Genomic DNA, 18,806 nt, shown 5'->3' on the forward strand with positions numbered 1-18,806 from the left:
ACAGACTGTATTATGCGTTGGTTATTTGCTTCTGTTTACTGCTTACCAATATTTTAAGTAACTTATTTTCCTTTAAATCAAGCTTGTTTGGTGGCTTAATCTGCCTGGTAGCTCGTTACTGCAGCTGGGGATTTTGGGTGAAGAGTGTCACTGAAGTCCTTTTTGTTGGTCTTTGCTTTTTGCTTTTGTGTGAAGCTCTGAGAGATTAATTCTGATAAGACTTACTGACTTTCAAATCAGTCTTCTGAATTGAAACATTGGGATTGGCGCTGCCCTAAGATCCCTGTTTCTCTAACTTACATGTCAGACAGGTATTTGTGTAGGTATCAAAGTTCTGCAACAGATAGTATGCAATACTGTGGTGGATGTTCTACCACAGTAAGAGTTGGACACTTCCAAAGTATCCAGACATAGTGGATGGTGACAAGAGAGTTTTCTAATTTTCACTGATTATGTGAATTCCTCACTAATGATGAATTTTCAGCAGCACATCGGAAGTTGGGAGATATGGCTTGCATGGCATATCTGAGAACAGAACTGCAACACTTGAAAGGTCATTTAACTTTCTTCTGCCTTGATTTAGTTGTCTTCTTGCCTACAATACTTCACAAAGATTACAAAGTTTGTTTGCAGCGATCTTGTGATCTTTGGTCAAAGATAATATATATGTGTGATGCGCTGTCTTCTCTGATAAATTTTGTGCTGTCATAGGAATCTGAGCAGTGCCGCGATGACGTGGTTACTTGCTACGAGAACCAGCGAGGTTCTTGCTGCGAGGACAGAAATCAAGAATTTTCTTTATAGTAATTCAATGCATGCCTTCTGTCTTAATATGTTGACTACCTGTTCCCTTGTGTTGAAGGGTAAAATCCAAACAAGTTATTCAAGAATAGAAAAGCACATCCAAAACACAGCTTTTTCTTTTTACTGTGTTTGCTAAAGCTTGCAACTTTTGGATGTCAGCAGTCATTAGCAAGAGACAGAAGTTCAAAGTTGATACTTTGTGACAGCAATAGAGGAAGAAGAAATGGTGGAGTGGAAAAGTGTATATGTATTTTCAGTTGAAAGTAGTGTTTGTTATGAGACTAGAAAATGGGCTGGCAAAAAAATACAGCAATAGTGTATTCTAGACCAAAACCAATGGTTACGACGAGAGGGACAAGGATCTGCAAGAGGAAAGGGAATATTTCTGCACTGGTTTTCAATTAGAATATCAAATAAGTTGACTTCCTAATCACCATTTTGTCATTGTTCTTTTCCAATCCGTGAGTTGATTTACTTTCTCCTTTCTCTCCCCTCCTTTCCTTTTTTTAAGGAAAAACTGTTTGTGTGGATCGGGTTAATGACCGAGAAAATAAGTTTGTCAACTTTTGCAACCATCTAATGAATCAAGATAATGACTTAATTTTCTGGTATCTTTAAGAGTAGTTGAAATTGTATAAAATTCAAGATGGCATTATAGAGTAAAGCACCCTGTGTTTTGTTGCTGGACTATAGGAGGAAGCATGTGTTTGCCTCCAGGAAAATACTCATTTTGTCGAGAGACTTCTTTATTGAATGTTTCTTTTCAAGAGGCTTAGTATTCTGGAAAATTTTTTCTATTGTAGAAGTCCCATGTACCATTAAATGCGATTATTATTTTGATGAATAAGCACAGCTGGCATTTCTTTTCAATATCTGACTGCCTTCTTTTTGAGCTATAACGTGCTGTTGTCAAGAGATTAGCCTTTGGGGTAGCAAGTTAAATTGTTCACTTCTACTAATCGCCAGGCTGGACAGGAGAATAGATATAAACTGGCTAGATATATGGCTCTGAATGGTATATGAACTTCTTCAGTTTGCTTGTTAGGAAAGCTTAAAAAAGCTACTTTTCACAAACGTTGTAGCTTAAGTGTGTCACTGTGTGCATTACAGGGTTGGTTAAAATTCAGATGTTTCAATTTTATTGTGTCTGGTTTGTTTTTCATAAACTTATTTAATAGCTATTACTCTGTGAGCTTCAGGTAGAAAGGTTTCCCATGCCTGTTGCACAGTTGAAGAAAGGGAAAAAGGCTAAATAGTTGCATTAACTCTTGGCAAGTTTTAGGGCAGGTTTGTTACAGCAGGGTCCAAGAGGGGTCCTGAAGTTCCAGCCATTTTATCATCTGTCCTGTGTTTCTGCAACAGGAAAGCTCTGGCATTGACCTGGCAGGCTTAAATACGAACTACCCAGAGGGAGAAGCCACACACCCCAGAAGCAAACTTTAGCTGGTTGTCTTTTCTTCTACTCTGTTGGCTCATGATTAAGGATTTAACCAGAAAGGTCTTGTATTTCACTGAATTATGTACTGGTTCTCTGCACTCCACCTTTACTGCTGCATTTTGAGGATTCTTTGCAGTTAAGCCTGCAGACACGCACATTCATTTAATATGGGCAGAGCACTTCAGAAACTGAAATTAAAATAGCTCTCTATTTTATCCCACAGGAAGCAAAATAGTATCATGCTTAATTATTGCACTAAGGTGGGAATGTGTCATAAAAGGAAGAACAACCTTTTGTCCTCATCTGTTCAATTTGGGAATACTCTCACGTTCAGCATCCTTATTTTAATTATGTATTTTAAGTAAAAAAAAGAGCTAATTGAAGTTGATCAGCCTTTTTCATTCTTTCCTTGGTATGCTAGTTAGCTTTCTTTATAGAAATGCAGATAGCTTAAGTAACTTAATACTGTAATGTCAGAAGATACTAGATCAAACTCTGTAATGTAGTTCAGAATCAACCATGCATCTGCAGTAGACAGCACTTGATTGACGCTTGTTTTAGTGTTAATAGAAATTTTTAGCAAATACTTTTAGTAAACTATGTAAAAACAAAATACACAGCGCTTGGTGTCCTTGGGTATCAGTTACTTGTCGAAGGACACATGCATGAAACTTGCATTGTGCAGAGGTATGTACATTTTTTCTATGCGTTACAATATCTGGAGTAGATGTAAATATGCTTATGGATTGTGTTATAGCTCTGATTTTTGTTCTGATTTAATTATTTTTTGTTCTTCAGTTTTGGCAAGCGTTCTGCAGGAAGCTTCAGGCGTGGCTGTGAATGCATTGTTTTAGAGCCATCTGAAATGATTGTGGTAAGAATATCTTCATTCAGTTGCTTTCAAATTTTACAGACCAGCTTTAGTAACATTTCAACTTCCAATAAAACTTGAAGAATTTTCTGTTTTGCACATGATCTTTTCATAAATCGAAGATGTCATACATAACTTTCTTGTCATTCTTTGCACACATACGTGCATTATTTTAGTGATAAAGGCGTCTTTTATATTGTTGTTACATTTACTTTTGCAAATTTCTTACAAAACTAAAGTTTTCTTGTTCTAGCAGAATAGCGGAACTGTTTATGGGGTGTGGTTTTTTTTTTAAAGCGGCTTTATTACAATAGGTAAGCATAGATGCTTTAAAGTATTAGTCTCAGGTTAACAATCGTAATTAATGTTTGATTGAATTAAATTTATGCTCAGCTGTCTGAGGTTTTAAGAAGCAGTTTGACCATTTTAAATTTCTGCCGACTTTCCTGGGTGAAGGTTATTTTGTTAGCCATATCTGCTGTAGTCCAGTGGCAGAGCAGCATTTTCTCTGAGGGTTCACAGGCTCAAAAGTTTTTAGTTGCCACCTCAGGATGCATCATCTGAACAAATGCACAATCAACAGGCTAAATCTCTTTTTTTTTTTCTGTCACTGATACAGTGATCACTTTGTAGGCATGACAATTATCTAAGCCATATAGATACGATAGTTCAAATATAGGCTGTGGTGCTAAACACTTTTTTTCTGAAAAAGTGACAATTTCTGTAAAACTTGCAGAAACTCAGGAAATTGTGGTATAGCTTTGGGCTTGTAGAAGAGATTAGGTTACTTGTTTAAAGTTGCTTGGTAAAAGAAGTAGCTTTTTAACTTTATGCAAATGCAGGCATGCTTTTGTGGGTTTTAAGCTCTTTGTGTTTTCACTGTAAACAGATAAAGATGATTGTGTAATGGTGGCTTTTTCTGTCGGATGTTTGATGATATATCTCCCTCTTCCAATTCTAATTAAGAAAATCATCTTATGAAGCTAATACAATATAGTAGAAGAAACAGAAGGCATACGTGAGAAACGTCAGTTGCTTTTTAGCTATCCCTAACTAAAGCTCTCTGTAACTTCACTTTGTAAAGGAGCAGCTCCTCAACAGCAGCCCCTGTGTTGCCCCCCCAATTCATCTGCCCCTGTGTTGGCCCCCCAGTTTGTCTGGCTGGTTTGTGTAACTCCTGACCACAAGTTTGGGAAACAGTCTATTGTCCCAGATTTGTTCTCTAGAGGTATACAATTTAGGTGGTGGTAGCTGTGTGGATGTCTGTCTGCCTTGTGCATGCCTTGATAAGTTAAAAGGAAGAGTGATATAAAGATAGGCATAGGGAAAGGGGATGACTAAGCAAGAGTCCAGAAGCAATCTAGACTGATGGATAATGTTAGGTCAGGGGGAGGTACTCCCACGTGAGTCATCTTAGTCCAAAAAAACCAACCTCTAGAGTTTTGGGAAAGTTGAAATTGAACATTTCAATCCAGCCTTTCAAAGGAATAATTATACTTTGACTAGAAAGAATCCCATCCCCAGAGTTTGTCAGGCGCAGTAACTTTTAGTCTCAGGGCTGGATGGGGTCACTCTGCAGGGAGGAGAAGCGGGAGAGGTGTAGGGTGTGAGTGGGACTGTGTCAGATCTGCAGTAGATCACCTCAGGGATGAGGAGGTGTTACCAGCTCTTCCTGGTGAACCAGGGGCTGTGCTTATCCCCTTGTGTTAGTACACAAAGTTGTTTTTAGTGACATGAGCTGACTAGTACGTGACACTTCTGACACAGACATGCTGCAAATTCTTAGGAGTATTTTGTCTAATATTCTTTTCGCTGTTGAAAAATACGGAGGAACCTTGCAAGGTGCCTTATAAGCTCTTCTCTACATCTTCAGAAATAGTGTTTATCCCTGGGGGTGGAATTGAATAGGACTTCACTGAATCCCCATATATAGCCGATCCTGAAAGGTATTTGGTTCTGTTGGGTGGGTGTGGGTTTTTTGGTTGTGGGTTTTGGGTTTTTTTTCCCCATCATTTGGCAGTTAGTCTGCAGTAAGGTTTCTATGAATAGGCTGAACACAGAAGAGATGTTGATTTTCAGTCAAGTTACTGTAAAAAGATTGTTCTCTTTCAGGAAAACCAGAATTCCTAGTTCAAGTTTTTGCACTGCAGTGTGCTGTTGTGTAGTAATTTAGGACTTTTACTTTGAAGACCCTGAAACTGAGAAGACTAATTTTATATTAGGATATACCTAATAGTTTTTTTTTTCTCTCTTGTTGTTTTGAATTGATTTGTTTTCATGTAAATCCAGTTTATTAGAAGTCCTTCTTTTATGCCCTCAAAATATTTGAGGTAAATAACAAAACCACTGCTGCCTATTGAAGAGTGAAGCCTTTGCCATAGGTTGGTTAGGGAGGATCCCAAGTGACAAATAGAGGTCAGCAGGAAAACTATCAAAGTGCGCTCTCGTACCTATTTTCTTTTTGTAATGTATTGAGCGGTGAAGTGTTTGTATTTGTACAAGAGTGAGAAGGGGGAGAGGAAGGGAGAATTTTTCTTGTCATTTTGAAAAGTAGTCATATTCAGTGATGGTGTTCATACCAATGTTGAATTTTTTTTTTTTTAGTAGTGGCTTCACTCTTAGTGCTGAAAATGCAGGAAATTCAAAGCTATCTGCTGGTTTTTGAAAATAGGATTTGTTGTGTTTCGCACAAGAAGGAACATTTTTATTTCTTGTGGGAAATGACACTCTTGCATCTATTATAGGTTGATTACATGGATGAAAATGAAGAGTATTTTCAGCGTCAAGCTTCTCATAGGCAATCTCGAAGAAGATTTAGGAAAATCAACCAAAAAGGGGAACGACAAACAATTATTGATACTGTTGACCCTTATCCCGTGGGAAAGCCACCTCTACCTAGAGGCTACCATACGGTAAGCTGTCTCTCTGGTTCATAAAAACATAAGGAGGAAAATTACTGGAAATAAAGCAATCAAAATGGTTAGACTTGCTGCGTGCTTCTGTGTTGAAGTGTGCTTCTGTAGGGAGGTTTCCCCTTAAAATACTGTGAATTTGGCTCCATCAGTGCATGAACGTGTGTGCAGTTTGCATCTGAGTTCAGAGGTGAAAGCACATTTCTTGTGACCGTGAATGTCATGCATTATTTCTTAGTGTTCTAGTCATTATTTCAAAATTGTGAAAGAAACTGTGTTCTCGTTTCCTTTTGATATTAAGTTACAGTACAAATAGTGTACAGTGTTAAAAGTTCAGTTAATGAAGTGCTCATTCACATGTATGATAACAGTCGTTGCCTGAAAAGGACTGTGCTGCATTGCAGTAGGTCAAATTCTTGGATTAATCTGTCATTTCTTTTTGGTATCCAGAACTTGAATGTCAAATTAACCTTTACTGGTGTCTGCCTCCAGCCCTTTATACTTGGGTTTCAGTGAGCTACATAGTCTGCCCATCATCGGGGAGGTCATTTGGTCATTTTACTGGGTTTCTTATGTGTTGAAAGTTACCAGACTTTCTCATGAGATGGAAATAAACTAATAATTAAAACTTACTCTACAAAATATTTTATGTGGTTTTTAAATTGAGAAAAGCTCTATTAGATTAATGTTTGGTTGGTGTTGATTTCAACTGTAAGCAAAATGCTGGAAAAGCTGTTTGTCTTCGGCTCTGTTTTATTTGTTTAAACCCCCAAATCTGCTAGAACCATAAAGGCATGGGCACAATAACTTTGTGTGTATTTAATCTCATTGAGTTCATTGGGCTGAATTTTGCATGATGTAAGCCACATGCATAAAAACTTGCAGAATTAGAGCTTTAGTGTTTTTAAAATACTGCCTTTGATTCAATGGAGTTGTAGTTTTTTTCCATTTTTCCTTCTTTATCCTTATTCCTTGAGTTGTTTGCCAGTTCCCTGTATATTCAATGTGTGTCTGTAAGTGTGTAGATGTTTGATTACATCTGTTAATTATACAGGCTTTTCCTCATGAGCTGAATAATTACATTTTATGCCAACAATTTGTTTTTGTTTATACAACGGCTTTTAATGGTTTAATTTTCAGAGCAGTTTTAATTGCCTCTAAATTTAATATGGATTGAGCCAGTGCACTTGGTTTGAAGACGAAACGTTTTACTATTCTGTTTTTGAAAAAATAAATATGTGGTATTGTACTTTGTAGGAATTACAGGAAGAATTATTTTTTTTATATTATTTAGATGTGTACATTGTGCTTAGAAAACATTTTGAGTGTGATTTTTATCTAGCTCTAGAAGGGCAATATTTAGATTACACACAGTGCCATTTGCATTCGTAGGTCCTTGCCTGTTGTATAAATTTCGCTTTAGGTATGCCTAATGAGTTTTTGTGAGCTTAACTGGTACTAAGAGCAAAAGCCCATTGTGTGCCATTCTGTTGTGAGAGTTCATAATGATTTTGTGTATGTGTTGGGAAATTCATTGCAAGTGAGATTTCATATTGAGTTGGAAAAGATTGCCAAATAAACTGTAAAATTTGCAATAATTGCAGTCAAATGTTGCTTTAAAAAGTATAATATGATGCATATGACTGGGTTGGTTGTTTTTTTTTTTCAAAGCAAATAGAGTCAAACAAGCTCAAATGAGTTTTACAATGTAGTGAAGACTCTTCAAGCTGGCCCATTCCCTCCTATTTTTACAGTATTTGGTGATCTTGTATACATTGTTCTCCCATTCACTTCTACTACCAGTATTATTTCTATTGCTTTAACCATACATGTTAAAGGCTGCATTGTCTCTTCTCCCTTCCTACTTTGTCCCTTGATCTAATTTTTTTTTTTAGTCTTAATTTCTTGGAAAATTGACTGTAGAAAGCAGGGTTTTTTTTGAAACGCATAGGAATTCAAAGCATATTATAACATGTATCTTGTGGGCTTGTTGCCCATCCATTCTTTGGTCAGCATCTATGAGGGTCTCGTCTTTGGTTCTACTTCTTAATTTTTGGATAAATAAAGGCAGAAGCATTAAAAAAACTGCAGATCTTCAGATAGTGAAGTAAATAATGTGCTAAAGTCAAATTGGAAAAAGATTAATATGATGCATTGTTTTCAAGTTTGTTCTTCCCTGTGGTTGTGTTCTGGTTTAGGTGTTAGGTACATGAGATTCAAAGTAAGAAAGCTGCTTTGATAGCACCCTCAAAATCTTCTTAAAATGTGCAATTTTCTTATATTTTGTTTTACCCTAAATTTGTAGTTACCATGTAGAATGATTATTTTTTTGTTGTTGATGAATTATTAATGCTTTATTTGCAGTAACCTCTGAAAGATTTTCTTCAGAAAGTTCATGCAGTATTTTCTGAAGAAAGTTTTCTATATCTTTGGGAAAATCTAGAGTGAAATGTAGAGCTTAAATGAAGATGCATGGCTGTGCTTTTCAAGAATTAAAAATTAAATGCAGTGCTGTCAGTTGTGGCATGGCTTTCTGCAATAGAGTCAACTTGTAGGGGATGGTGGACCCTCGTTAACATAATTTTAACATTATCTTCATAGTGGTGGAATGTACTATGGCATGTCTGATAATGTTCATCTTTTCCTTTCCTCCTATATGGCATTCATTTCATTTTGGCTCACAGGAATGCACTAAACCTCAGGTATTGTAACTTACTGTGTGTGGTCCACTAACAATTTACTTGTGGGTTTGCAGTGTGATATCATAATACTGATGCAATGTTATGACTAAAATTGCCTCCTAGCCTTTGCTTTGATGCTTGCGCAATCTCACTATGATATAAAACTACTAATGTCAATGTGCAAGTTGGTGACAGCACAATGTCTCTTGCCTGTCTTGATTGACATTTCTTCCTTGCTTTGGTGTCCTGTGATTTAGAGAAAATAGAGAACAGTAAGCAAAGGGTGTATATATAAAATATTTTGCGTTTGACAGACAGTTTACTGGAGTGTCTCTTTCATGACATGGAGGACTAATCTTTGATTTTGATTTAAAAAATAGGCCCCCTGTTGCTGTTTAGTACCTGTATGTCAGTAGGACAGGGAAATGGAGTGTGAGAAGATGAGCACCAAAGAAGCAATAAAAAGTTTTTGTTGGCTGAAAACTTGCAACAGTGCTTCTTGCTTGTTCTCTGTTCTGATGACGCGTACTGATTCAGTATACAGAAGCTGGATTTTTTAGATTCCTATCAAAGTATGTGTAAGTGGCCATTGTTTGAAGCATAGGCTTGCCAAGCTAAGGAGAATTGTGACTGAGCCAGTCAAGTATCTTGGAAGGATACCAAACATAATACAGAAGTTTTGCCTGACATTGGATCTCAAATGCAGTCAAAGTAATCTGAATATCTGAGTGGAGTCTTTTAAACTTAACTTGTTTTTGTAATTGCATTTGTCAATGCCAAAGTGAGTAAATACTGAGCATCCACCAAATGCAACATTTGATAGAATGTGTCTTGTCGAACTGATAAATGTCCCCACTAGCATGCTTGAGAAATCTCTTGTGATAGAGCTGAAAACAAATTAAAACTTTTTTTTTTAGCTTCAAAAGTCTTCCTTTCCTCAGATATTGCTTTGGTTCATTCTTCTGATATTTTATCAGGAAACATTTTATTTTAAAAGATCCTTCTGTGTCACATTGTTCAATTCATTTCTTTATTTAAAAGACTCAGAGGGTTCAGATTTCAATATGGTTCTGGTATCATAGGCAAGTGACTTCTATGCTGAAATGCCCTCTTTCTTCAATATGTATGGTACGTTTCTTCTAGATACATGGTTTCTTATCTTCAGATCAGTGATCACCAGTTTTTCAGTGGAATGATCCTGAGTAACCTATGGTTACTAAAATATTACATCCAAGAGTGATAATGTGCTTCTCAAATTATGACAGGAATTTGAAATACTTTGTAGTATTTTGATAACTTACCCTAATGCTTGAAGGACGATTTGAAGTGAAATCAAATGTTTAACATCGTACTTAGGCATGTTACTTTTGGAACAAGTATTGCTGATTTCTGGGGTGAGGAAAATAGAAAACTCATAATGTCTGGAAATAAAATGAATGTGTTTTATCATACTGATAAAATGGCATCTGTTTTGCCTCCATTTGTAGTTTGGTAAAATGGATCTGTTCTTTTTCAGGGTAGAAAAAAGAAGCCTGATAACTTTTAGCTTAAGCTGTTCTTACTTGAATCTGGAAAACCTTGTTCAGATTTTTTTTGACAGAAAATTTTTGCTTGTGCTTCTAGTGTGTCAGAAACTGATTTTAACTAGATAAGTGTTAACATCTCCTTACTTAATAGTGGAAATTGGATTTTAACTCCTGAATGTGGATCTTCTTTCTGTGTGTGTGTATACTTAAGGCTACTTAATGTTTTCAGTGAAAAGCCCTTGTTTTGAGTGACTTGACTGAAAGTGTGGACCCTTTCTCCTAAGAACCTACATGACTTTTCTTCTGGTTTTGGGCTGATTTTTTATTTTTTTTTTTTTAAAACTTTAATATAGACTAGTCACCTATGGAGTGAATTTGAAAAAGTGTAACTTTCTTGTAATACCTTACAGCCAATAAACTTTGTAGCTGCTTCAGTGCATCCATGAAGAATTAGTCATGCCTTGTTTGAGTGTTGCTGAACTGATTATTGTGTATAAAATGCATGATGTATTTAGCATAAATTAAAAGTTCATAAAGGAAAAATAACTTTGTCCAAAATAAGTTGCGGTTCTTTAGTGGCATCAAGGTTATGAGTAGTAATTTATAACCCCCTAGTTTGTGATAATCTGTATCTCCTTTGCCTTAGACTTGATATGTAAATGGAGATGTGCGCTTTTACTAGTCTGTACGTTAGCCTTTGCTTTGCTAAAGACAAAATATCAAAGCTTACTGAGGGATATTTAGAGAGATGCAGATAGTCCTGTAAATAAAACACTGAAGCACCTGTGAGTAGCCCTGAGCAGAAAGTATAGTGTGTGGTTTTTTTACTCTGTGAGAATCTGTCCAGATTTGAATTAGTTAACGGGCTTGTGAAAATTGCCACTAGTGCATCCTCAGCCAGGCTTTTTTAAGCCAGCTGCTGAAATCCCTGCAAAAGGTCTCTCTGCATTTAGTAGCCTTTCTTATCCCATTCAGCTTGAGATTCACGTGAGGTGACAATCCGTTTATCCGATGTTGGAAGGAAAAGAGCAGCGGGCATGGAGCCATCAATAACCCCGGCTTTTTCCCCAGGTTAGAAGTATGCAACAGTTCTATCCTCACACACTGTGCTATGGAGCCAGGCATCGAGCTGATGCGTTAAGGGCAGGCAGGTATTGTCCTGGATTTTATTTGAAGGAAGTGACTGAACATTTGAATGAGAAGAGGCCTGGAAATGAAACCGTGTCTAATGTTGCTGAGTCAAGTCTCATCTGCAGCCATGACTCCCTGAAAAAATAAGTATGAGGGGTTTTTTCTTTGCTTTTTTAACATTATTTTTTTTAAAAGTATTAGAACCTGCTCACTTAGTAGCAAATTGTAGAAACCTTGCTTCCTGCCCCTGTCTTCTCTTATAACTAATAGAGCAAAGCATTGGCAAAGTAGCCTTATTTCCCTGGTACTGTTCGTATTCACGTTGTCTGCTGAGAGTCTACAATTCCTGGATTGAAAATTTATGTTCAGATTCTTATGTCTTATGAAACAAATTTTGTCTTTTCCTTTATCTGCAAAATTACATTTCAAAAGTCAACAAAGCTGTCGTATGTCATATTTCTACATTTAGGAAGGATTTAAAAAAATATTAATTTAATTTTTTTCTGCCTGAACTTGATCAACAGGCTAGCTTTCCTTTATTCAGTGTGTGTGGCTACTGAAGCAACATGAAAGTTTACAAGATGACAAGCAGTGTTTTCTTGTGGCTAATATAGTAGATGAGAATTCAAAAATGCTAATTATATTTTAGGACTTTGTTACAGAAGTCCAGTATAATTTGGGATGGGACTTAGTGTTAAAAAACAGCATAATACAGTTGCTTCTCTGCATGTATATTTATGCTTATGTTGTAAAATAGACATTGCTGGATGTCTTTCCATGGACTACTACAAATGATCATGAAATACCTCATATATGCTTGTTTAAAGGAATGCTGTCAAATCTTTCAAGCCTGTAAATAGCTTCAGCTTTTAATGTACCTGATGATTTTTAGTATTATATAGCACTTTCATTCTAATATATGTTCACTTAATAAAGCAAAAAGCAAACCACAGGATCAATTGTGAGTATTCACATTAAAAAGCTTGCTTTTAGGAAGAAATAACCACATCTGAGCTCATTTGCCAAGTCTAGGAAAACTATCTGCTAGGGCAGTGAATGAGGAGGTGCGGACACACTGAAAGCTTGATGTTATACAAAGGTATAAAGGATATGGTAAGGTCGTGGGAAAAAACAATTTTTTCAACATCCTTGACCTGGAAAGTGCTGAGCAAGTCTATTTACAAAGGAAAAAAAAGCACAGAAAAACTACTGGAGTTCTTAGGCACACTTGGTCGTCAAAAATGTTTGGGGAAGCAGGATGTTTGAGGGTTTTGGCTTTAGAGATGCATATGAGTTGCGGCAGCTTAACCTATTTAAATTGATTCAATTTTTGAACTTGGTGCTAGCTTAGATTTCCCCCAGACAGAGGAAAGAATGTGAAGAGCAAGGAGAGGGGAAGCTGAGAAGGTCCTGTGATGTGCCATGTGCAAAATGAAAGCAAAAGGTTGTCTCACTTAATGAGTCCAATTCAATTTTTAGTTCTTAGTTATGAAACTAATTCATTTAAGTAATATAACCACAGAAACGGTATTCAAACTGTAATTGTACACACACTTAAATTTACAGTGTATTGCCGACGGGAAGTGGTGTGGTATGTGAGGGTGTTTCAATCACATTTGCATGTGTGATTAAACATGTTTGCATGTTTGTTTGCACAAACAAATTTGTCTCTAGTGATAACACATTCAGTTTAAAATAGTTTATTTAATATTTCTACTGTTTATATTTAAAATAAAATAGACTGTAATGATTATTCCATTAGTAAAAGAAAGGCTAGCTCTTAACATTTGTCAAGTGCAAGTGTCCTTTTACCAGGAAGGATATTTTAGTTGGTGTTTTCTTTTTTTTTTTTTATTTACAAAATTCAGTGTTAAATTTCAAAAGCAGCTGGTTTGTAATCTCATGATTTAGAATGAGAATGCGTACATCATGCTAGGAAGTAATACAAAATACTAAGTAGATATACATAGTCTGTATGTGAAATATTTGAACACATGCAGTAATGCTAATTCCTGAAGTATGTGTCTGTGTTACATATGCAGGTGTATTTTGAAGTGAGACACTACGAAATTTGTGGGGCGATTTCATCTGAAATATGAAATTCCTGAGATGATTTGGGCAGTTCCTGTTAACCATTTTTTGTATAGAGGTTGGATGTTTTTTTTATAGGAACATCCACTGGTAATGTTATAATGACAATATGTAACTCCCATCCGTATGTTCTGTGTTTGTCGCAAAACACAACCTTTTTAGTCACACAGCTTCTTTCCTTACTCCATGATGTAAGGGACTATTACTGTTTAAGGTTATGTAGTATGTTATGTATTATTGTTAATATATGAGAAATGCTCTCGTTTTATTTTTTGTAGCACCCGAAGCAAAACAAAATTGTTAGTTCATCATCCTTTTAGTAATGTCTACTGGCAAGCTAATGCAAAATTAATGACATGCAGTGTGTTATTTACTCAACTTGCAGCTTCTGACAGAGGATGTCTATTTTTATATATTACATCATCCCTGCTGCAGAACTCGGCTATCCATTGGGATTTGCTGTTCTTCCATTCTCTTTGGAAGGGCTCACATTGATGTAATAACTGGATTTGTAATTGTGATTAGATTTGGAAATTCAAAGAGAAACATTGAAGGTATGCGGTATTTTCTGCAACTGAAGTGTCAGTAATATTACTGAGTTTCTTTTTTTTAAGATATATTGCGGACACTAGGTCCCGTTTACAGCTTGTAGACTTGCCGGTACTTTATGACCACACATATGTGAAGCTTTGGTTAACAATAGCATAGATTTTTCAGAGTAGTGTGAGTTTTTTTGCAGTTACTGACTTGTGATGTGCTCTTTTATATTACGTAAAAGATTGGTTTCCTGATGTGTAGGGTATAAAACTAAATGCGAGGTTTGTCACCAAAGCAGACGGTTGTTCGTGCAGCAGAAAAATGAATTTTTCATAACTCTTTTCTAAACTGATCAATGTATAATGTAACTAAACACAAATATTGAATTTCTACCACTTAAACTTGATTAGAGCTGAGGAAGATTAAAAAAACAAACACATACATGTGTTCTTAAATATTTTTAAATAGGATATCCTCATTAGTGTAAGGTTGTTCATTTAGAAACAATGTTTGCATACATATAGGGAAACAGGATGTGCATATGCATTATATTTGTAGAATACCAGTACAGATTCTTTCAACACTGGCATCTCTGTATAGATGAGCACCATGAGTGATAGTCCTAATGTGGACATTTGCTCACTAAAGCATGGAAAGAGCTGTCGGTTTATTTTTTCCCAAGCATCTGAGCTACTGTTACGTGAGCTGTGCTTGACGCAGAGACTTAAAGATACAATGATTAGTATTTGGTGTCAATCTCTCCACAAAAGGTTCTGTTTCTTCTGTTTCTGAGTACTTTTAACAGTGCTTTTGTATTTGATTTGAGTAATTTAAAATGACCATTTTGATGAGTGAATTTCAAAGCTCTAAAAAAATTAATGAAAGTAGTAGTTTAAATATCCTGAGCAACTAAGGAAATACATATAGAATTGGGAGATGGAATGTTCCAAGGTGGCCAGTAGCATCCTGGCTTTTATCAGAAATAGTGTGGCCAGCAGAACTAGGGAAGTGATTGTCCCGCTGTATTTGGGACTGGTGAGGCCGCACCCCAAATACTGTGTTTCATTTTGGGCCCTTCACTACAAGAAAGACATTGAGGTGCTGGAGCGTGTCCAGAGAAGGGCAACGAAGCTGGTGAAGAGCCTGGAGAACAAGTTTTACAAGGAGCGTCTGAGGGAACTGGGGTTGTTTAGCCTGGAGAAAAGGAGGCTGAGGGGAGACTTTATTGCTCTCCACAACTACCTGAAAGGAGGTTGTAGCGAGGTGGGGGTTGGTCTCTTCTCCCAGGTAATAGGTGATAGGACAAGAGGAAGCGGCCTCAAGTTGCACCAGGGGAGGTTTAGATTGGTTATTAGGAAAAAATTCTTCACCAAAACCATTGTCAAGTGTTGGAACAGGCTGCCCAGGGAAGTGGTTAAGTCACCATCCCTTGGAGGTGTTTGAAAGATGAGTAGATGTGGTGCTGAGGGACATGGTTGAGTGGTGGACTTGGCAGTGTTAGGTTAATTGCTAGACTCGATGATCTTAAAGGTCTTTCCCAACCTAAATGATTCTGTGATTCTAAGTCCAAAAGGTGAGTTATTCTTTCACTTTCTGTTTTGGATTTTCAAATACTTTTCTCTTGGAAAACTGGCATATGTTATTTTGTCACTGGTCTTGCAAAGGAAGGAAGAAGGAAAGGAAGGGAAAAAAAAAAAGCTAGACTGTTTCTTCTATTTTGAAATATTGATGTTATAGTCGTGCTTAAAGGCTCCACCAAAGACTGGGACCTATTCCAACACATTTAAATGTGATCCTTCTATCCCGAGTTTTGGTGCATGAGTATCAAATGAGTCTGAGACAAGGAAGGAAAAAGTTAGAGACACTGCAAGAATTTAGTAATAAAACAAGAACTGTAATCTGCAGCTCCTGGCTTCTAGTCTGGTGTAATGATCTTAAACAGTAATTTGTGAAAGTAAACTCAAATGGTGATGATAAGTTAGAAGAAAATTGTGTATATTTAGTTTAATGTAGCTTGGATTTTCATGTGCTTGAAGCTTTGTGCTACTTGTAACTTTTGCTATGTAGAAATAATGCTATAATTCCTATTTGTGAATTATTTCAAGGTTGTTTGTTTTTAAAAAAAGGTGCCCTAAATCTGTAAAACTAAATGTTTCAGAGTCAGAGATTGAAAACTTGCTTTAGGAGTAAAGGAATTGACCCAGGTCTCAGGATAGATCTTTGAGGTTGTGTCTGTCATGATAGTTAAGCGATGGTGGGTTTCTTGGGGTGAAAAAGAGGGAGGTGCTTTGGTTTCTTTAAAAGCTGTGTTTGTTTGAAGTGAAGGAAATACAGTTTGAAGTGAAGGAAATAAAATGGTAATTGCAAATTCAACATAATTCTGTTTCTAAGCTTCTAGTTGAGACTCAGCAGCCCAAGTTGCAGCTACCAGGCTTTTCTCAAAGTGCTGCTGTAGCTGCTAATGAAGATGCATCAATGTCCATCATACTTTCCTGGTAGTCTTAATTTAGGCAAAGATTTTTCTTGGGCAAAAGGTACTGGCTAGGAAAAAAGGTGGAATAATTTTCTTTATTTAAACACTAATAAGTCTGAGATACAGTCTTCTAACGTATAAATCCTTTTCACTCTATTGGGTAGATGTCTGTTACAGTGCCCTGGCTAGTCCTGCTAAGTGTGAATGCTGTAGTCCACGCTTGCATCTTCCAGTAGGTGACAGATCAGTTCAGGGGAGCTAACAAGTCCTTAGTAAAGTAAGGTAGTTACCTTGAATTTACCACTAGGTTTGTGTGTAAATTCTTTCCTTCTCTTTTACCACCCTGCTAACACTCTTATGTAGCCATACTCAGGGCACTGTGGTGTTCTTAGATGTGAGGTTGAGCACCCTTGAGCTCTTTTTAATTCCTGGTATTTACACATTTCTGATGCAAAGAATTTTCTTTTTAATTTTTTTTTTTTTTGTATAATGGAAAAAACCTGTTGTTATTTCATGTAAGGTCTAGTCAAAGTGTTAGTATTCTTTTGTATGAGTAAAAGGTATGGGGAACTGGGTTTTAGTTTTCAGCAGTTAGCCTTAATTATCTATGAATTTTCAGATAGTAAAGTTTTGATATGCAGCTGGAACAGCTGGCAGGTGTTATGTTTATTGTTGATGTGGCTGGCATAAAAACTACACAGATTGTGCTCTCACTCTGTTTTCCATTATTTGTATATGCGTGTATGTATGCATGTGCTAAAATGTAAAATATTTTACCTTTTCTTCCTTCCACTTCGCTAAATTATATTCTCTATATTATTCTTGAATGTTGTAATTTGGCGAGTGCAAAGGCCTGCAGCTAACTTGTTTTAAAATCAGCAAATGATCCATGGGGAGCAAAAGATCATCTTAAAAGTAAGCACACTAACAAGTCTTCTGATAGTAATCTTGGAATACAAATTATTAGGGATACTCAGTCTGGTATCTGCACTTCTACCTCATTTTATTTAGCACTTCTATAACTAGGTAACTGATCTTGAATTTGCAAGGGAAAAATGTAGTGTTAAATTTGCAAAATGGGACATCGATCAGTTGACAGTAGTTGGCTCCCTGTTTCATTTGATAGGGGAAGAAGAGAGGGAAAGGGCATTTCTTAGAATTTTATATTAAGGTCACTTTATTTGAAGGATGTAATGTTTTGATTTTTTTTCCTATCTAAAACCAATTTGGCTCATTTGCTTGATAATTATTTTTAAAAGTAAGGGACAACTGAAGCCTGTTACTGATAAAAGCCAAAAGTCTGGATAAATGATTTCTGTTCAGTTACTAGTGCCAGGGCACAAAGCTCTCAAGATATGTTAGCGCATGGTGCACTACACAAGAGAGGTATGCAGGGGCATGAGGAGAGAGTTCTCCAAAAAGAAACAATCTTATGCTGATAAACTGTTTTTAGTGTTGATTTTAATTGGGAACCCCTGGAGCAGGCGCTTTGGAGAGTCTCCCTGGATAAGACTGTGGCTGGAGACAAACCCAAAAGTTATTTCCTTCCAACAGACAATTGAAGTGAATGAAAATCCTCATTAAAGCAACCGGCCCTCTCGAAGTTAAACATCCTCAAAACGCCAGAGATAAGTAGCTAGTTACCCTAGGAGATGTCCAAATAAACATTCAAGAAGATGGATAGAAAGGACTCAACATCACATACAGTAGTAAAAATGACACACAATTTCCACCATTACTTGGGGAATCTGGAAACCTAATGGCAGACTAGAGGTTTTCTGCCAGTCTTGTCTGTGTCGGCACCTGGAACACAGTGATGAGAGTTTCAGAGTCGCCCTTAAAGCTCTTCTGAGTTAAGTTCAAGAAAAACTATTAGAAAGCATATTGTATTTGCTTAAAGCAAAAATACTCCCCCTCCACTACTGCCAAAATCTCCCAATGAATAAACAAACAACAAAAACCAACAGACAACCAGCTAGCATTTAGAGAAGATTGGAAAAAATCTGGGGTTTGTTTTTTGTTAATCCATTAATATTTTATATTGAAACATTAATTAATTGTTCTGCTGCCTTGGGTGGTCTCAGACCCATTCAGTTCCGTGCCAGAAAAATCATCCTTGTGATTCAAACATGTCAGCATATTTCAGGTAACAGGATTCAATGGGGCTGGTAAAAAACATAGTCTAGGATTTGGGCAAAAATCCGTTAAGTGTTACTCTTACCTTTTAGCATTGCAGCAGTAGGATACACATGAAAGAGGTATGGAGTTATCCAACTTCCATAAAGTTTTCCTGCATTATTATACAGTGAGGAACATGAAATTTTGGGGGTGTGTCACATAAG

General features: G+C 36.6%; 1 protein-coding gene across 1 annotated transcript in view; it reads left to right on the top strand.

Annotated features, from left to right (window-relative positions):
* RAPGEF2 (Rap guanine nucleotide exchange factor 2) overlaps positions 1-18,806 on the top strand; it is a 189,994-nt gene that overhangs the window by 95,038 nt on the left and 76,150 nt on the right. Inside the window, exons 5-7 of the mRNA XM_074147893.1 lie at positions 3,041-3,116; positions 5,858-6,025; positions 8,710-8,727. Coding sequence (XP_074003994.1) covers positions 3,041-3,116; positions 5,858-6,025; positions 8,710-8,727 — 262 coding nt within the window. The remainder of the gene's footprint in view (positions 1-3,040; positions 3,117-5,857; positions 6,026-8,709; positions 8,728-18,806) is intronic.

This window comes from Numenius arquata, chromosome 5, assembly GCF_964106895.1.
Source record: "Numenius arquata chromosome 5, bNumArq3.hap1.1, whole genome shotgun sequence".
NCBI lineage: Eukaryota > Metazoa > Chordata > Aves > Charadriiformes > Scolopacidae > Numenius > Numenius arquata.